This window comes from Schistocerca americana, chromosome 5, assembly GCF_021461395.2.
Source record: "Schistocerca americana isolate TAMUIC-IGC-003095 chromosome 5, iqSchAmer2.1, whole genome shotgun sequence".
In the NCBI taxonomy this organism is placed as follows: domain Eukaryota; kingdom Metazoa; phylum Arthropoda; class Insecta; order Orthoptera; family Acrididae; genus Schistocerca; species Schistocerca americana.
Genome location: NC_060123.1, coordinates 342099205 through 342117164, shown reverse-complemented (window position 1 = coordinate 342117164; position 17960 = coordinate 342099205). Strand labels below are relative to the sequence as shown.

At 38.0% G+C, this 17960-nt stretch overlaps 1 protein-coding gene across 1 annotated transcript in view; it reads left to right on the top strand.

Moving 5' to 3' along the window:
* Positions 1 to 17960, top strand: part of LOC124616677 — a 169005-nt gene that overhangs the window by 47607 nt on the left and 103438 nt on the right. Inside the window, exon 2 of the mRNA XM_047145006.1 lies at positions 17340 to 17480. Within this exon, the coding sequence (XP_047000962.1) occupies positions 17340 to 17480 (141 nt within the window). The remainder of the gene's footprint in view (positions 1 to 17339; positions 17481 to 17960) is intronic.

Sequence of the window (17960 nt, the reverse complement as noted above, 5' to 3'; positions counted from 1 at the left end):
AGGTAAACCAACCACTAAACCAAACTTTAGTCTCAGTGTGACAAACATGAATTTGTATGCGTCCTCAATGTCCCAAGATAGTGTACATCTCTCCCCTTGTGAAGAAAACTCAACTTTATTGCTGCATGTAAATGTCCAGTCTCTCAAATGTAAAGCTGATAAGCTCAGTATTCTACTGAAAGAGAAGAAAAGAAATTATTTTGTGTGTTAACGAACACTGACATAAAACTTTATGTGCTACCAAGTTTTAATTTAGTTGCAAGTAGCTGCAGACTCCCTTAAGGTTGCGGGATTCTTCAACAAATATGAGTACTGCTCAAAGATTAAACTATGTTCGATTCATGTGTATTTGAAGCAGCTGTCATACCAATATGAACAATATAGCCCACAACCACATCCGTACATCATTCTCCTGGCAGTAATGCCAAACAGTTTACAGAAATTGCATAAAAAAATCATTATCTGTAAAGAAAAACATTCCAAATATAAGACAATTTTCTGCAATTTAAACTTTGATATAAGAAAAAAAGATTCCCAGGAATGGTAATTCACTTAATATGTTAAGATCCCCTAATTTCGTAAGTCAATTACTGCCCTAAAAGGCAAATCTCATACCATGCTAATGTTATTAAAAATGTATTTAAAAATGGACTAAGTGATGTAGACTGTCAGCTCACAAATCTGTTTTGGCAAAACTAGCAATTACATATCTGAATGAAGATTATGAATAAATTCAGAACATTATGCTAATAAATAAAAAAGTGTATTAACAACTTTAGGATTAAACTGAATGTGCCCGTCAGAAAGATAAATATTAATAAGAATAAGGCAAGACAGACAAGACTCATGGAATTTGCTAATTCTACCAAAAACTAAAAGAAAAAATTGAAGAAATGTATATGATACAAAGAGAGACCAAAAACCATGAGCACAGGGATATATACAAACAATACAAGTACCAGTTTCGCAAGCAAGTAAAAAGATTGAAGGCTGAAAAGATTAACTCGAAAATACAAAATTCAGATTGTATCTCGAAGACTTGCTGGTCAATAGTAAATGAAATAAGAGACAATAAAACAAAACTATAAGGTAATATCAACATGCAGATATCTAATAACAATATTGATGTCATCAATCCTCAAGAGATCAGTAACAATTTTAATGACTATTTCATAGATATCATAGAATCTGACTTTTGTACCACAGATCAAGTACCTGTTGGAAGTCTTGCTGAGGACAATTCTGAAGCTAATCAACTCCATGAACTTGAAATCAAGGATATTTTGCAGCTCATCAGAGAATGTAAAAACAAAAAATCCACTGGCTGCAATGAAATTTCTCAATTTTTACTTAAACAGTGTGAAAACAATCTAGCATATCCTTTGGTGCATCTAATAAACAGTGTCTTAAAAGAAGGAGTGTTCCCTGATGTACTAAAATTAGCGATTGTTAAACCTCTCTACAAAAAAGGTGATAAACAATTAGTAGAAAATTTAGCTTCCATTCTTAGCAAGTTAAGTTTAACTGAAAAAATAATTCTGAAATATAGGACTATATTAGAGCACTATAATAAGCACAACATCCTAGGAGATTTTCAGCATGGTTTCAGAAGTGGTTATAGGATCATGACTGCAACACTTCACTTTATGCTGAAAGGTCTTGACAGAATTGATGAAGGCATGCAAGTAGCTGGAGTTTTCCTAGATGTATCAAAGGCTTTTGATAGGGTTGATCATAAGGTACTTCTGTCAAAACTGGCCAGACATGGCATAAGAGGAAAACTATTGCATCTCATCACATCATATTTAAAAACCAGAAGACAATGTACCTCAATCTCACACAATAATGGAGAAACATTAAAAAGTTATACATGAAGGGCCAGGAATATTAAATTTGATGGCCTCAGGGATCGATAATTGGTCCCTTCCTTTTTATATGTTATGTTAATGACTTCCCAAAGATATTAAAAAATGATACATTCATTACAATGTATGCAGATGACACTTCAGGCCTTTGTTGGGGAAATGATATTCTTAATCTTGACATAGAGGTAAAAAAAATTGTAGATATTGCAAAGGAAAAGTTTGAAAATGACAATCTAAAAGTCAACCTACAAAAAACAAATATAATCCCCTTCAATGTTGGTGATTTGCAAACTTGTATTGATTCTCAAGATAGTAATATTTTAGGGAAAATCTACAGTGAGTGTAAATTCCTAGGTGTATGCATAGATAGCAAACTACTATGGACACAACAAATTGACAATGTATGTGCAAGACTATCTTCTAGCCTATATGTTTTAAGAAAAATAGCTCCACATGTCAATATCTAAACAATGAGGATGATGTATTTTGGTTTAATACATCCATTTCTAGCATATGGTCTTGCATTGTGGGGCCGAGCTTCCAAAACCCATGTAGACTGAGTATTTAAACTCCAGAATAGAGCCTTGAGAACATTAGGCAAAAAAGATGCTGGAACATCATGTAAGGGATTATTTATAGAATTTAAAATTCTGGCTATCTGTAGAAGATAAGAAATACACATGTCGTAATGCAGAAATTCATGATCATAATACTAGACAAGCACAAAATTACAATATGATACACAGAAGACTGAAAAAAAACAGCAAGCAGTCCATATATTAATGGAGCAAAATACTTCAATGTGCTGCCAAATGAACTGAAGATAATAACTGGAGAGACATTCAAAAAACATCTAATTTCATGGCTCATTGAGGAGTGCTTCTATAGCCTACTGTAAAAAACTAAAATTTAAAGTATTATTATGTTAAATAATTTGGACTACATTCTTAAGTTCCTATTATAAAGTAGAATTAGATTGTATAATGTTGTATTGTACTACCAATTGCTATGCATGTAATTACACGTTTCACGCAAATAAATTACAAATTACCACCAGATTCATTGCAGGGGGCACAGAGAGACAATCGCGTCAAGTGCTTTTGAACAAGTTTTCCAAAAATTGTCTTGAGCAGCTAGTTCAACAACCTACATGCAATGGAAATACTTCAGATCTTGTAGCTATACACAAGTCTGACCTTATCAACAGTGTCAGAATAGTGGCAGGGATTAGTGATCATGACATCACCAAAGTGAATCATGCACTCAAGAAATATGTATCGAGTAATTGGATTAAGGATGGGAAAGACCCACTGTGGTTTAACAACAACATTAAAAAAATGCTGAAGAAGCAAAGACTGTCGAACTCTCAGTTTAAAAGGTAACATGCAAATGATGACAGGTAAAAGTTAGTAGAGATTCGTGCATGTGTAAAAATATTGATGTGTGAAGCATACAACAACTACCGTTGTCATACTTTAGCATAATATCATGTCAAGAACTTGAGAAATTTTTGGTCTATGTAAAATCACTAAACGGACTGAAGGCTTCTATGCAGTCACTCATTGACCAGTCTAGTGTGGCAACAGGAGGTAGTAAAAGGGAAGCTGAAGTTTTAAATTTTGCACATAAGAAATAATTCACACTGGAGGATGGTACAAATGTACTGTCATTTGACCAGCACACAGAACCTCATATGGAGGACATAGTAATAGGCACCCACGGAAAAGAGAAGCAACTGAATAAGTTGGAAACAAATAAGTTGTCAGGTCTGGATGGACTCCAAATTCGGTTTTAAAAAAAGAGTACTCTATGGCACTTGTTCCTTATTTAGCTTGCATTTATTATAAATCTGTTGACGAGCACAAAGCCACAAGCAAATTGAAAAAAGCACATGTGAGTCCTGTATAAAAGAAGAGTAAAAGATTGGACTGGAAACTGTTCTTAACATCAGTTTGCTGCAGATTTTTGAACATATTTTCAGCTGAAATATAACAAAATTCCTTGAGATGGAAAGGCTTCTGTCCATAAATTAGCATGGTTTCAGCAAATGTTGCTCATGCTCACATGATATGCTGCAAACCATGGATGAAAGGCAACAAACAGATTCCACTGTTAAAAAATACACACAAATGATCTGACAGACAGGGAGAGCAGCAATCTGCAGCTGTTTGCTTGTGGTACTTTGGTGTACAGGAAGACATAATCATTGGGTGACTGTAGGAGAATACAAGGTGACTTAGACAAAATTTCTAGCTGATGTGATAAATGGCACCTAGCTGTAAATGTAGAAAAATGTAAGTTAATAAAGATGAGTATGAAAAACAATCCCTTAATGTTCAGGCACAGCAGTAGTAGTGTGCTGCTTCACACAGTTAGGCTAATTCAATATCTAGGCATAATGTTGTGAACAAATATGAAATGGAATGAGCACATAAGGATTGTAGTGGAAGGTGAATGATCAGCTTTGGTTTATTGGGAGAATTTTAGGCAAATGTGGTTCATTTGCAAAAAACTGCATGTAGGACACTAGTGCAAATCATTCTCAAGTACTGCTGGAATGTTTGAGATCCCCCAGCTGGTCGGATTGATGGCAGATAGCAAAGCATTTCACAGGCAGGTTGCTAGATTCGTTACCGGTATGTTTGAACAACATACGAGTATTACATAGATGCTTTTGGAACTCAAATGGGAGTCCCCAAAGGGAAGGTAACATTCTTTTTGAGGAGAACTATTGAGAAAATTTGGAGAATCAGTATTTGAAGCTGACTGCAGAACAATTCTACTGCCACCAAAGTACATTTCACATAAGGACCATGAAGATAAGATTTAATAAATTAGGACTTGTATGAAGGCATCTAGACAGTCACTTTTCCCTTGCTCAATTTATGAGTGGAATAGGAAAGGAAATGATTGGCAGTTGTACAAGGTACCCTTTGCCACACACACCATATGGCGGCTTAAAGAATATATATAGATAGATGTATATGTAGAAATAAAATTAGCAGCAAAACTGAACTGTTCTAGGCCTGAAGACATTTATGGCTTCTCAAATATTAACAATATCATAGAGTTCATCCCCATTCTTTGCACACATTAATAATTTGGATTTTTGTCAATGATTAGTTCTTAGAATGACTATATAAAAAAGACAGTAGTTGTTCCCCTAGATAAAAGAGGTGACACGTCCTGCAGCAATAATCATTGTCCAGTTTCTCTCGACCACAGGATTTCAAAAATAACTTAATACTATACACATTTGTCAAATAGTACTTTTCTGATTACCGGTAAGTCTCAGCATGTTTTCAGATCCAAACTGTCAAAAGATCAAGCTGCTGAAACTATTATTTATTTTCTGCAAATCTTGTTTGAATAGAATTATCTCCTGCAGTCGCACTATTTGATCTGAGTAAGGCATCTGATTTGGTAAAATGTAAACTGTAGTATTATGGCAGTAGGGATTCTCCCTCTTTGAATCTTATTTCAGTAACAGGAAATAAATTTTGAACTAAACAATGAAGAACTGCAGGTCCTGAAAGTTGTCCAAGGTGTTTCCCAAGGATTGGTGTTTGCTCCATTGCTACTTATAATACGAGGGTTGTTTTTTAAGTAAGGGCCGTTTTTATTTAAAAAAAAAAAAAAAGATACAAATACTTTTGTAAAAAAACTTTTATTTTCTGATTCTACACACTTTTACCTATTTTTCTACATAGTTGCCTTGTTTATTTAAGCACTTGTCATACCGTACAACTAAGTTTTTAATTCCCTCTTCAAAGAATTCGGCCGCCTGCTCCGACAGCCAAGAGTTCACGGCCGCTTTCACTTCATCGTCGTCATTGAAGCGCTGCCCGCCAAGATGGTGTTTCAGCTACCGGAAAAGGTGAAAATCGCTAGGAGCAAGGTCGGGGCTGTATGGTGCATGGTCCAAAACTTCCCAGCCAAAAGAATCAATCAAATCCCGAGTCTTTTGAGAGGTGTGAGGCCTAGCGTTATCGTGCAGGAGCAAAACTCCTTTTGTCAGCATGCCGCACCTTTTGTTTTGAATTGCTCTGTGGAGCTTCTTTAGAGTTGCACAGTAGGCATCTGAGTTGATTGTCATTCCTCGTGGCATAAAGTTCATTAGCAAAACACCGCGCCGGACCCAGAACACAGTTGCCATAATCTTGCGCTTTGACAGCGTCTGTTTGGCTTTGACCTTGATGGGTGAGGTTGTGTGTCACCGTTCCATCGATTGTCGCTTGCTTTCGGGAGTGATATGGGATACCCATGTTTCATCTCCAGCGACAATTTGACTCATCATGTCATCCCCTTCTTCCTCGTAACGAATCAAAAAGTCCAATGAAGTGGCAAATCTCTTCCCTTTGTGGTCGTCTGTGAGGAGTCTGGATACCCACCGAGAACACAGTTTCGTAAAGTTTACGTTTTCAGTCACAATTTTGTACAAAACTGATCTTGAAACTTGTGGAAATTCCAAAGAAAGAGTGGAAATTGTGAATCTTCTGTCCTCACGAATCTTTGTTTCGACTGCAGCCACCAAATCATCAGTGATCACAGAGGGCCGGCCTGAGCGTTCTTCGTCATGGACGTTTTGATGGCCATTTTTAAACTCTCTAACCCATTGACGCGCTTTACCTTCACTCATTGCATTCAAACCATAAACTTCTGTTAACTGACGATGAATTTCTGCAGCTGATAGGCTTCTCGCGGTCAAAAAACGTATCACTGACCGTATCTCACACGCGGCAGGCGATTCAATAATCGTAAACATTATAAAGTAGCACAGCAATGCATACACGTCAGCTACAGAGCTGCAACTTGCATCAGTGTGAACGGGAAGGATGCCAGCAAGTGGAGCGGTGGCTTGTTGCGGCATCCGCGCGAACTATGGGACTATACGCGCGAACGGCCCTTACTTAAAAAACAACCCTCGTACATAGTATTTATAATGAGCTACACCCTAATATGTAATGTAAATCTGTGCTTTACGCAGATGATGCAACTTTCATTAATTCTGGTAAAAATGTGAAGCAACTGAAACTACAAAACGAACTGTGCCACAAGTAATTCAATACCTGGTTTGAAGCTAGCAAATTGTCTATTAATTATGAAAATACCGTGAAATTATTTTCACTTCATCCAATATTGGTATATATTTGGAACTGTAATTAATTGGGAACAGTCTTATAGAACAAATATGTAAAAAGCTGTAATGTGCTGTTTACCTCTAGCGTAAACCACATTAATGTGTTTCACAAAAACTTTTATTTAGTTTGTATTATGTTTTCTTTCACTGCCATCTAAGATGTAGCATGGTTTTGTGGGTTAATTCTACAGGGTTCAGAAAAACTTTTGGTCAGCTGAAGAAGGCCATCAAGTGCTTGTCTGGAATTACAATAACTGAACATCTAACAAACCACCAGTTCTATGTCTTCCCAAACAATTGCCTTCTGTATGCAAACCAAAACTATAACAGGCGTAGAATGAGACAGTCAATGAATAACACTTCTCAAGCATTAAAGATGGTTCTACTGTCAACCAGAAAACACACTATAGTTATGACTATCTACAGTTAAAGCTATTTAACATGTTATCTTTAGAGACATATTATGTTTTATTAAATTTCTTTAAAAATAAAACACAAAACTTACTGAAACAAAAGATTTTTATACACCAAAAGAATTTGAAAACTGTAAAATGCAATCTACACATCTAAATAATTTACAAATCAAATTCTAACTTCATTCAATAGGTTCATTTTGTATGTGTCTTTATGTTTATAATTTTAAAAAATTTTTCATATTACTCAGAATGATAAGTATTGCAATCAAATTCTTAAAAATAAATAAATTACATCCACACTGTGTCTACATAATCAAACAGTGAACAAGCACTCAATAGATTCTGTAACTATCTGTGATCTATGGAAATATATATGCATCAGTTTCTTATGGGTTGTTGCCTGAAGCATGTGGGAAGACATAGTGTAATGTCATCTTGATAACGTGCATTTTTGCAACAACTTGATTTCTAAAATACAGTTGTTGTTGTTGTTGTTGTGGTCTTCAGTCCTGAGACTGGTTTGATGCAGCTCTCCATGCTACTCTATCCTGTGCAAGCTTCATCATCTGCCAGTACCTACTGCAGCCTACATCCTTCTGAATCTGCTTAGTGTATTCATCTCTTGGTCTCCCTCTACAATTTTTACCCTCCATACTGCCCTCCAATACTAAATTGGTGATCCCTCAATGTCTCAGAACATGTCCTACCAACCAAACTCTTCTGCTAGTCAGGTTGTGCCACAAACTTCTCTTCTCCCCAATCCTATTCAATACTTCCTCATAAGTTATGTGATCTACCCATCTAATCTTCAGCATTCGTCTGTAGCACGACATTTCGAAAGCTTCTATTCTCTTCTTGTCTAAACTATTTATCATCCACGCTTCACTTCCATACATGGCTACACTTCATACAAATACTTTCAGAAACGACTTCCTGACATTTATATCTATACTCGATGTTAACAAATTTTTCTTCTTCAGAAACGCTTTCCTTTCCATTGCCAGTCTACATTTTATATCCTCTCTACTTCGACCATCGTCAGTTATTTTGCTCCCCAAATAGCAAAACTCCTTTACTACTTTAAGTGTCTCATTTCCTAATCTAATTCCCTCAGCATCACCCAACTTAATTCGACTACATTCCATTAACCTCATTTTGCTTTTGTTGATGTTCATCTTGTACCCTCCTTTCAAGACACTGTCCATTACGTTCAGCTGCTCTTCCAAGTCCTTTGCTGTCTCTGACAGAATTACAATGTCATCGGCGAACCTCAAAGTTTTTATTTCTTCTCCATGGATTTTAATAATTACTCCGAACTTTTCTTTTGTTTCCTTTATTGCTTGCTCAATATACAGATTGAATAACATTGGGGATAGGCTACAACCCTGTCTCACTCCCTTCCCAACCACTTCTTCCCTTTCATACCCCTCAACTCTTATAACTGCCATCTGCTTTCTGTACAAATTGTAAATAGCCTTTCGCTCCCTGTATTTTACCCGTGCCACCTTCAAAATTTGAAAGAGAGAATTCCAATCAACATTGTCAAAAGCTTTCTCTAAGTCTACAAATGCTACAAACGTAGGTTTGCCTTCCCTTAATCTTTCTTCTAAGATAAGTCGTAGGGTCAGTATTGCCTCACGTGTTCCATCATTTCTACGGAATCCAAACTGATCTTCCCCGAGGTCGGCTTCTATCAGTTTTTCCATTCGTCTGTAAAGAATTTGCATTAGTATTTTGCAGCTGTGACTTATTAAACTGATAGTTCGGTAATTTTCACATCTGTCAACACCTTCTTTCTTTGGGATTGGAATTATTATATTCTTCTTGAAGTCTGAGGGTATTTCACCTGTCTCATACATCTTGCTCACCAGATGGGAGAGTTTTGTCAGGACTGGCTCTCCCAATTCTGTCAGTAGTTCTAATGGAATGTTCTCTACTCCCGAGGCCTTGTTTCAACTCAGGTCTTTCAGTGCTCTGTCAAACTCTTTACGCAGTATCATATCTCCCATTTCATCTTCATCTACATCCTCTTCCATTTCCATAATATTGTCCTCAAGTACGTCGCCCTTGTATAGACGCTCTATATACTCCTTCCACCATTCTGCTTTCCCTTCTTTGCTTAGAACTGGGTTTCTATCAAAGCTCTTGATATTCATGCAAATGGTTCTCCTTTCTCCAAAGGTCTCTTTAATTTTCCTATAAGCAGTATCTATCTTACCCCTAGTGAGATAAGCCTCTACATCCTTACATTTGTCCTCTAGCCATCCCTGCTTAGCTATTTTTCTCTTCCTGCCGATCTCATTTTTGAGACGTTTGTATTCCTTTTTGCCCGCTTCATTTACTGCATTTTTATATTTTCTCCTTTCATCAATTAAATTCAATATTTCTTCTGTTACCCAAGGATTTCTACTAGCCATCGTCTTTTTACCTATTTGATCCTCTACTTACTGCCTTCACTATTTCATCCCTCAAAGCTACCCATTCTTCTTCTACTGTATTCCTTTCCCCCATTACTGTCAATTGTTCCCTTATGCTCTCCCTGAAACTCTGTAGAACCTCTGGTTCTTTCAGTTTATCCAGGCCCCATCTCCTTAAATTTCCACCTTTTTGCAGTTTCTTCAGTTTTAGTCTACAGTTCATAACCAATAGATTGTGGTCAGACTTCACATCTGCCCCTGGAAATGTCTTACAATTTAAAGCCTGGTTCCTATTTCTATGTCTTACCATTATATAATCTATCTCATACCTTTTAGTATCTCCAGGGTTCTTCCATGTATACAACCTTCTTTCATGATTCTTGAACCAAGTGTTGGCTATGATTAAGTTATGCTCTGTGCAAAATTCTACCAGGCAGCTTCCTCTTTCATTTCTTAGCCCCATTCCATATTCACCTACTATGTTTCCTTCTCTCCCTTTTCCTACTGACGAATTCCAGTCACCCATGACTATTAAATTTTCGTCTCCCTTCACTACCTAAATAATTTCTTTTATCTCATCATACATTTCATCAATTTCTTCGTCATCTGCAGAGCTAGTTGGCATATAAAATTGTACTACTGTAGTAGGCGTGGGCTTTGTACCTATCTTGGCCACAATAATGCGTTCACTATTCTGTTTGTAGTAGCTTACCTGTACTCCTATTATTTTATTCATTATTAAACATAAACCTGCAATACCCTTATTTGATTTTGTATTTATAACCCTGCATTCACCTGACCAAAAGTCTTGTTCCTCCTTCCACTGAACTTCACTAATTCCCACTATATCTAACTTTAACCTATCCATTTCCCTTTTTAAATTTTCTAACCTACCTGCCCGATTAAGGGATCTGACATTCCACGCTCTGATCCGTAGAACGCCAGTTTTCTTTCTCCTGATAATGACGTCCTCTTGAGTAGTCCCCGCCCGGAGATCCGAATGGGGGACTATTTTACCTCCGGAATATTTTACCCAAGAGGACGTCATCATCATTTAATCATACAGTAAAGCTGCATGCCCTCGGGAAAAATTACGGCTGTAGTTTCCCCTTGCTTTCAGCCGTTCGCAGTACCAGAACAGCAAGGCCATATTGGTTAGTGTTACAAGGCCAGATCAGTCAATCATCCAGACTGTTGCCCCTGCAACTACTGAAAAGGCTGCTACCCCTCTTCAGGAACCACATGTTTGTCTGGCCTGTCAACAGATACCCCTCCGTTGTGGTTGCACCTACGGTACGGGTATCTGTATCGCTGAGGCACCCAAGCCTCCCCACCAACGGCAAGGTCCATGGTTCATGGACAGTGTAATTCAATATTAAATATTACAAAATATTGTGGACAAAAAGAGATGTGACAGTAAAAACTAGAACAAGATTAACAGTCAGAAAAACAAGCAGCTAAATGTCAATTTTTGATGAAATAGCATTGATGAAACAGCATGTGTTAAACAGCATAGCATTTCAAAATTGAGAGAAACTTCTTCATCACAAGAAAGGGAAGGGTGGCACGAAAAAAGGAATGAATAGTAAGTAAAAATTTTAGAGTTTTTACCAGCTTTTCAGTACCTGCATACCTTTTTCTATGGCACCTTTGCATTTTTCCTCACTGTGAAAATAGTAATCAACAGGGTTTTTGCATTTGTGTGTCTCTTCATCCTCTACATCTACACCTGCCCTGCTGCAGCTATTTCTGTTTCACTGTTTAGCAAGTAGATTCACCTAATTTTCATCAAACTCTGAAAATACAGTGTAATTTCTTTGAATATTTAATGGGATGTATGCTGTAGGTATCAGTAAAACAATTTAGTGCTAACAAACTCATCACATTCAGACAAAATTACACAGCAGGCATTACTGATTCTGTAGTCAAGTTACATTATTAAGGCCACTGCACAGAAGTGACATCTATGGGCCACAGCTCATGTTTTATGTCAAGCTTTATCTAATGGCAGTGTAGTCACACAATGCACTGGTTAGCTGTCTGTTTCCAATTGTTGGGTCTTGCCCACTCATCTCGTACAGAGTGCCTAAGGGATGCTGCATTCTCGGACTGTTATACAACAATTCAAGCAAATAATATTAGTAGTTTTATTTCCATAAAGCAGATTGACAATACTTAGCTTTAATGTAATCAAACAATGGAAAATCCAGGATAGTGCATGATGGGAGTGGCGACTGGGTGGGGGTAAGGAGGAGACTGGGGTGAGGAGGGGGAGGGATAGTATGGTGGGGGTGACACACAGTGAATTGCTGCAGTTTAGACAGAGGGCAGGAGAGAAGGTGGGGAGGGTAAGTAGCAGAAAGGAGAGAAATAAAAAGAAATTAAAAGACTGGGTGTGGTGGTGAAATGACGGCTGTGTAGTGTAGTCCTGCAAAGTCTATGTGCACACATTACCACGGCGATTGCGGCTTAGGCCAAGCAGAGAATTTTTGTGGAGGGGCAGACTGATTTGCCACACATGCGTGACACTGTGACATTATCTGTTCTATTTGGGCATCCATATCCTGCCAAGCACAGTGTCAAAGAACTAACTGTTTCATACAAACAATCCCCCAGTGTCCTTGGTGAATTAACTGTAACACCTCTTTATGTAAAGCCTTAGGGATCAATGCACGTGACTGTCATTTTGAACAAGAATTACACATTTCCGTACAGCGATTCTATGCTGACATGTAAAGTATTGGTATACTACAGAGTTCTTAAGTGATTCAATGAGTGAGGCCAAGATTTGTGAATGTAGTTGAACAAAATGTTCTAATTGGGATCAGTTTCCATGGCCTGTGCAATGTTCGTATAGTCCAGCAGAAAAGACTGAAGCAATTCAGAATCCTGAGCATTGATGTGACAACAAGATGCAGCAGAAGCATCAAAATCTGTATCAGGGCCAATCGGAACATGTGAAAGCACATTACCATGTTGAACTGTTGGACGATACACAATCTCGTACTGGTATTGAGACAACAACAAAGCCCAACTTTGCAATTTTTGGGCAGTCCATACAGGAACCCAGGAACCAGTTTTGTCAAATGAAACAAGGAATGCAAGGGATTGTAAGCCATTAATAAGTAGAATTTTCTTCCATACAAATAATGGTGAAATTTGGTGACACCATACACAATAGCCAAAGCCTCTTTCTCAATTTGTGAATAGTTACACTGAGCTTTGGACAACACACTCGATGCAAAAGCAATAGGCCTGTCTTTATCAGCAATTCTGTGCAAAAGCACTGTATTGATTCTGGAAGAGGAAGCATCAACTTGCAATCCAATTGGTTTGTCAGGATCAAAGTGAACTAAGCATCAATCACTGAGCAATGTGTCTTTACGTTTCTGAAAATCTACTTGGCATTCATCTGTCCAAACAAAGGGGATCGTCTTGTGATGCAATGGAACTGCAATTTGTGCAGCATTCAGTATGAACCAAAGATAATAGTTCATTTTCCCTAAAACTGACTGCAATTCCGTGACATTGCAAGGAACTGGCAAATCACTTATGGCTAACAAATGCGACTGCAGAGGATGTACACCCTGACTGTTTATGACATGACCAAGATACTGCAACTCAGGTTTTAAAAAATCACACTTTCCCAGTCTACACTTAGGTCCTGCCTCAGATAACACATGAAACAAATCACATAAATTTGCAAGATGTTTTTCAGGTGGACGACCTGCTACTACAATATCATCCAAATAATTTGAACAGTTTGGCACTTGTGCAGTCAGCTGTTACAAATACCATTGGAAAATTGCGGGAATGGGAGCACTGCCAAAAGGCAAACACAAATATTTAAACAAGCCCAAATGAGTATTTACTATGCACACTTTTTGAGATTCTTCATCGAGCAGTATTTGAAGATACGCATTGCGCAAATCAATTTTTGAAAAGTAGCGACCAGCACCTAATTTGTCCATGAGATCCTCTGGGCTTGGCAATGGATAAGTATCAATAACAGCTTGTTGGTTGACTGTAGACTCAGAGGTCTGGGGAGCAAAACCAGTGGACTTGCCCATTGACTAGTTGATGTGTGCACAGTAACTCTGTTACCTTACAATTCTTAAAAAGTTTAGCATCGACTTTGTTCCGTAAAGCAATGGGAACAGTTCTGGCCCAGCAAAATTTGGGCTGAGCATTGTCTTTCAGAGTAATATGTGCAACAAAATTGTTGGCTTTGCCTAAGCCTTCCGAAAAGAGTTCTCAGAATTCTTTAACAAGCCAGCTACACTGTCTTTTGCATTGAATGCAGACACTGACAACACATTGTCCTGAATGTTAAAGCCAAACAGATCAAAAGAATCAAGACCAAATATGTTCTCACACTTGCATGATTGGAGAACTGTAAACATCACTGTTCACATATGCAAGTGACGCATAGCAGGCAAAGTACATGTTCTGAGAACGGGAATGTCTTGTCCATTATAAGCCATTAGTTGCGTGCTAGTTTGAGACAGGTGTGGAGAGCCTAACAGTTCATATGTGTGATGATTGAGCAATATGGGAGAGGTACCCATGTTCAACTGAAATTTCCCACAAAGAAGTAAATGAACAAAAAGTTTGTTTGTTTGACTGGCATATCACTGAAGAAACTGCACACCTGCCTTTGCAGACTTGGAATATACTGCATTAACAACATGTGCCTTGTGACTAGATTTTTGTGAGCGGTCCAAATTCTTATGTTTGTTCCATTGTGAACATACAGGCTGTAAATGTCCATTCCTACCACAAGCATAACACTGAGCTTGTCAGGAGGGGCAGTCTTGGCATTCTTGCCATGTATAGCAGCGAGGGCAAGACTTAATTCTGTTCGCCTGTGTGACTGCCAGTTTAGCAAACTGCTTACGTGGCATGAAAGGTTGTTTAATTGGCATGACTAGTGCACGTCACAAGGGCAGAATGCTGCGATCGCAAGCAAGGGATGCAACCCAGCAAATAGCTTGCTGCTCAGATGTATGAGCTGACTGATCTAGTATTTGTGCTGCTTGCTGAAATTATGGATTGGACTGTTTCAAAATTTGTTCTCTGAGTTTGATATCAGGCACATTGTGCACCATTGCATCATGCAACATAAAATCTGAACTGTGCACATTTGAATTTGCATTTCCTTGTCATACCCTACAAATCTGTTACCCACTCGCGATAAGTTTGTTCTAATGCAATGAAAGATTTGATACATAGCTACTACCACACTCACTTGTTGGTCATAATAGTTAGTTAGTGAAGAGATAACACTGTCATATGCAAGTTCACTCAGAGAGGCATTAGGAAAGAGTTTTTGAATTAATCTAACACTGCACTTCCTACCGTTGATAATAGATAGGGAAGTTTCACAGAACCTGGTACATTGTGAGTGATGAGATGTGATTCAAACTGTGCTAACTGCTTGATCCATTCCTCTTCTTGGTCCCAAAACTGTCCAAAAAGGTGGTGTATCAGCTATAGTAGGTGGTGCTGGTTCTATGGGGCGCAGTGTTGGCAGTAGCTGCTGCACCGTGTTGAGTAGTGCTGAGATCTGCTGCATGTGAAACTGAAACATCTGCATTAGCTGTGTAGCGTTTAACGTGTGCAGCTGTGGAACCTGAGCAGGGGTCGGCACAGGTGGGGTGGCCATGTTGGAAGACATAAATGTAACAAATAGATAAAAATATGTACAAAAAAATTTTCTGCAATGCCCACCTAAAAACACAAATTAGCAAAAACAACAAGAAACTGTTAAAGCAATAAGCGCCTCTACAAAGTAAAGACAAGAGAGAACTATGGCACCAGCACAGCATAAACGAAAACTTCGTGGCCATCGGGCACTGGGTTCGGAGGATTCTCATCCCAGGTGTTGGGTCTTGCCCACTCATCTCGTATAGGGTGCCTAAGGGATGCTGCATTCTCTAAATTATATACAAGAATTCAAGCAAATAACATTAGTAGTTTTATTTCTATAAACCAGACTGACAATACTTAATTTTAATGTACAAAGGTGTCGCAAGCAATGGGTGACATGCAACATAAATCCGAGTCCTGGCTTACACAAGGTTCAAACAAGCAATGGATATGGATCACTAAAATCTGACATTGTAGCACTCTCTGCCAGGCCATGCTAATAGTCCTCTAATGTCTGGCTGAGGCTGGCAAGAGTGGCGCTTATATTCACTTCTTGCAGAGGTCGCTCCTGGCACAGCGTGATCCTTGTCAGCGGGCTATTGGCCAACGTTTCCTCACCACCTTCTCAGGTCTTGCATTCTTCCTCTTCGTTGCAGCGCTTGTGGTTATGCCACAACACCAATTCCATCACTGATTCCATAGTTAAATAGAAATTGTGTGTCCAAGTTGCAATAATGAATAATTGGCTTTCAAGCCAGGTGAGGGGAGGAAACATTTCTAAAATAGGAAAAGCTGTAGTGAACAATTACCATCCCTCTCTGGTAAAGTCATATTATTAGTGGACAAATGGTAATTATGTCTTTAACTGTTATTGAAACTGTGGAGTTCCATAGGCATTGGCAATTGACAACTAACCGAAAAGTTCAGTGAATCTTGCAGTGTACTGAGCTCCAAAGAAAATCAAATGGTGTAAGCACATGTGCTAATGATTTTAGAATAACAAAAAGATTAATATCTGGCCGATATAAATAAACCTGTGCAGGGGCTGAGTGATAATTAGCTACTTTTTCAAGAAGCTTATTTTCTGATTTATATAACTGGTGGACATTGGTGTCCTTATCGAAAGACAATGGTGAACAAATACCCTTCAGTGATTGCTGGAACAATGGAAGTTGGTGAGTAATATTTTCTTGGGATTTTTCCAGGCTATTAACCCATGTAATTGGTGAGTGTGTTCTCTAGGGAGGATAGGATCATTCGGCATGGTAATGTGTACCACATCCAGCTAGAAGTGTCCGTAGATGGTTGGAAATGCACATTCAAAAAAAGAAAGTCTATCTAGCCTCTAAATTCACCACATTTTAACATAAGATACTATGTGGATAATTATCTCGTTTCTCATTTTCACTGAGTGAACTCTCTACAACACCACTTTCAACAGTGTGATGCAATGCAGACAACATGGCTTCATATACCCAAGAAGATCCAGCAGCACTTAACTGAGCCCCTTCCAGCTAATTTAGATGCTGTTTGCACAACTGCCTATTGTTACTCTCTTTGCCAATAGGTGCTCATAATTAAGAGAGTAATTAAGAGAGTCAGCAGTGATATGATTCTCCATGTGATATGATGCACCTACAACTCATAATTGTTGCACAGTAAACAAGGTACCACTGCAGTTAGCTTGCAAACTGTAGAGCACACTCACAGCATGTAATACATGTAATACAATTGCCAATACTATATTTTATGGTGTTAATAGATGTAGAAATTTTGATATTGTCAGTCTACATATAATTTAAACTGATTATGATTAACTGATTATAATTAACTGATATCCTCTCTGTTCCAGCGATATTTGAGGCTGTAGTCCATTTTAATAGAACAGGAGATACTCCAGCTGAGTTCCATGAGTTTGAAACTAATGGATCCACAACTGTCTATTCTGTTACACCAAATTATGATGGAGAAGTAACCAGCACGGAACATGATGGTATGTATTTATGATTTGAATAAAAGCTGAAACTCAAAAAGGAAAAACTAGTTGAAAGTAATCTAACCATTCATAAAGCAAACAATGGAAAATCCATGATCGAACATAACACTATTATGAAAAGGAAAGTTGCTACTCACCATATAGCAGAGATGCTGAGTTGCGCATACACACAACAAAAAATACTGTCACAAATAAATAAAGCTTTCAGCCAATAAGGCTTTCATCAAAAATAGATCACACACACATGCATAAATCATGTTCCATACACCTCATCACAAGGTAGTGTCTTCAGCAATGCATAAGTCAGAATATGAATTAAAAGTGGGAACTATGATGTACAAAATATGCATGGTCTAGGCACCATACACTCAATAGTACACTCATTACAAGAGGAAATTATGACATGTAATGTAGTTTGTTATCCAGAGATGGATTAAAATTATTCATTCCATTGGTTCATCCTCATAACACTATGAC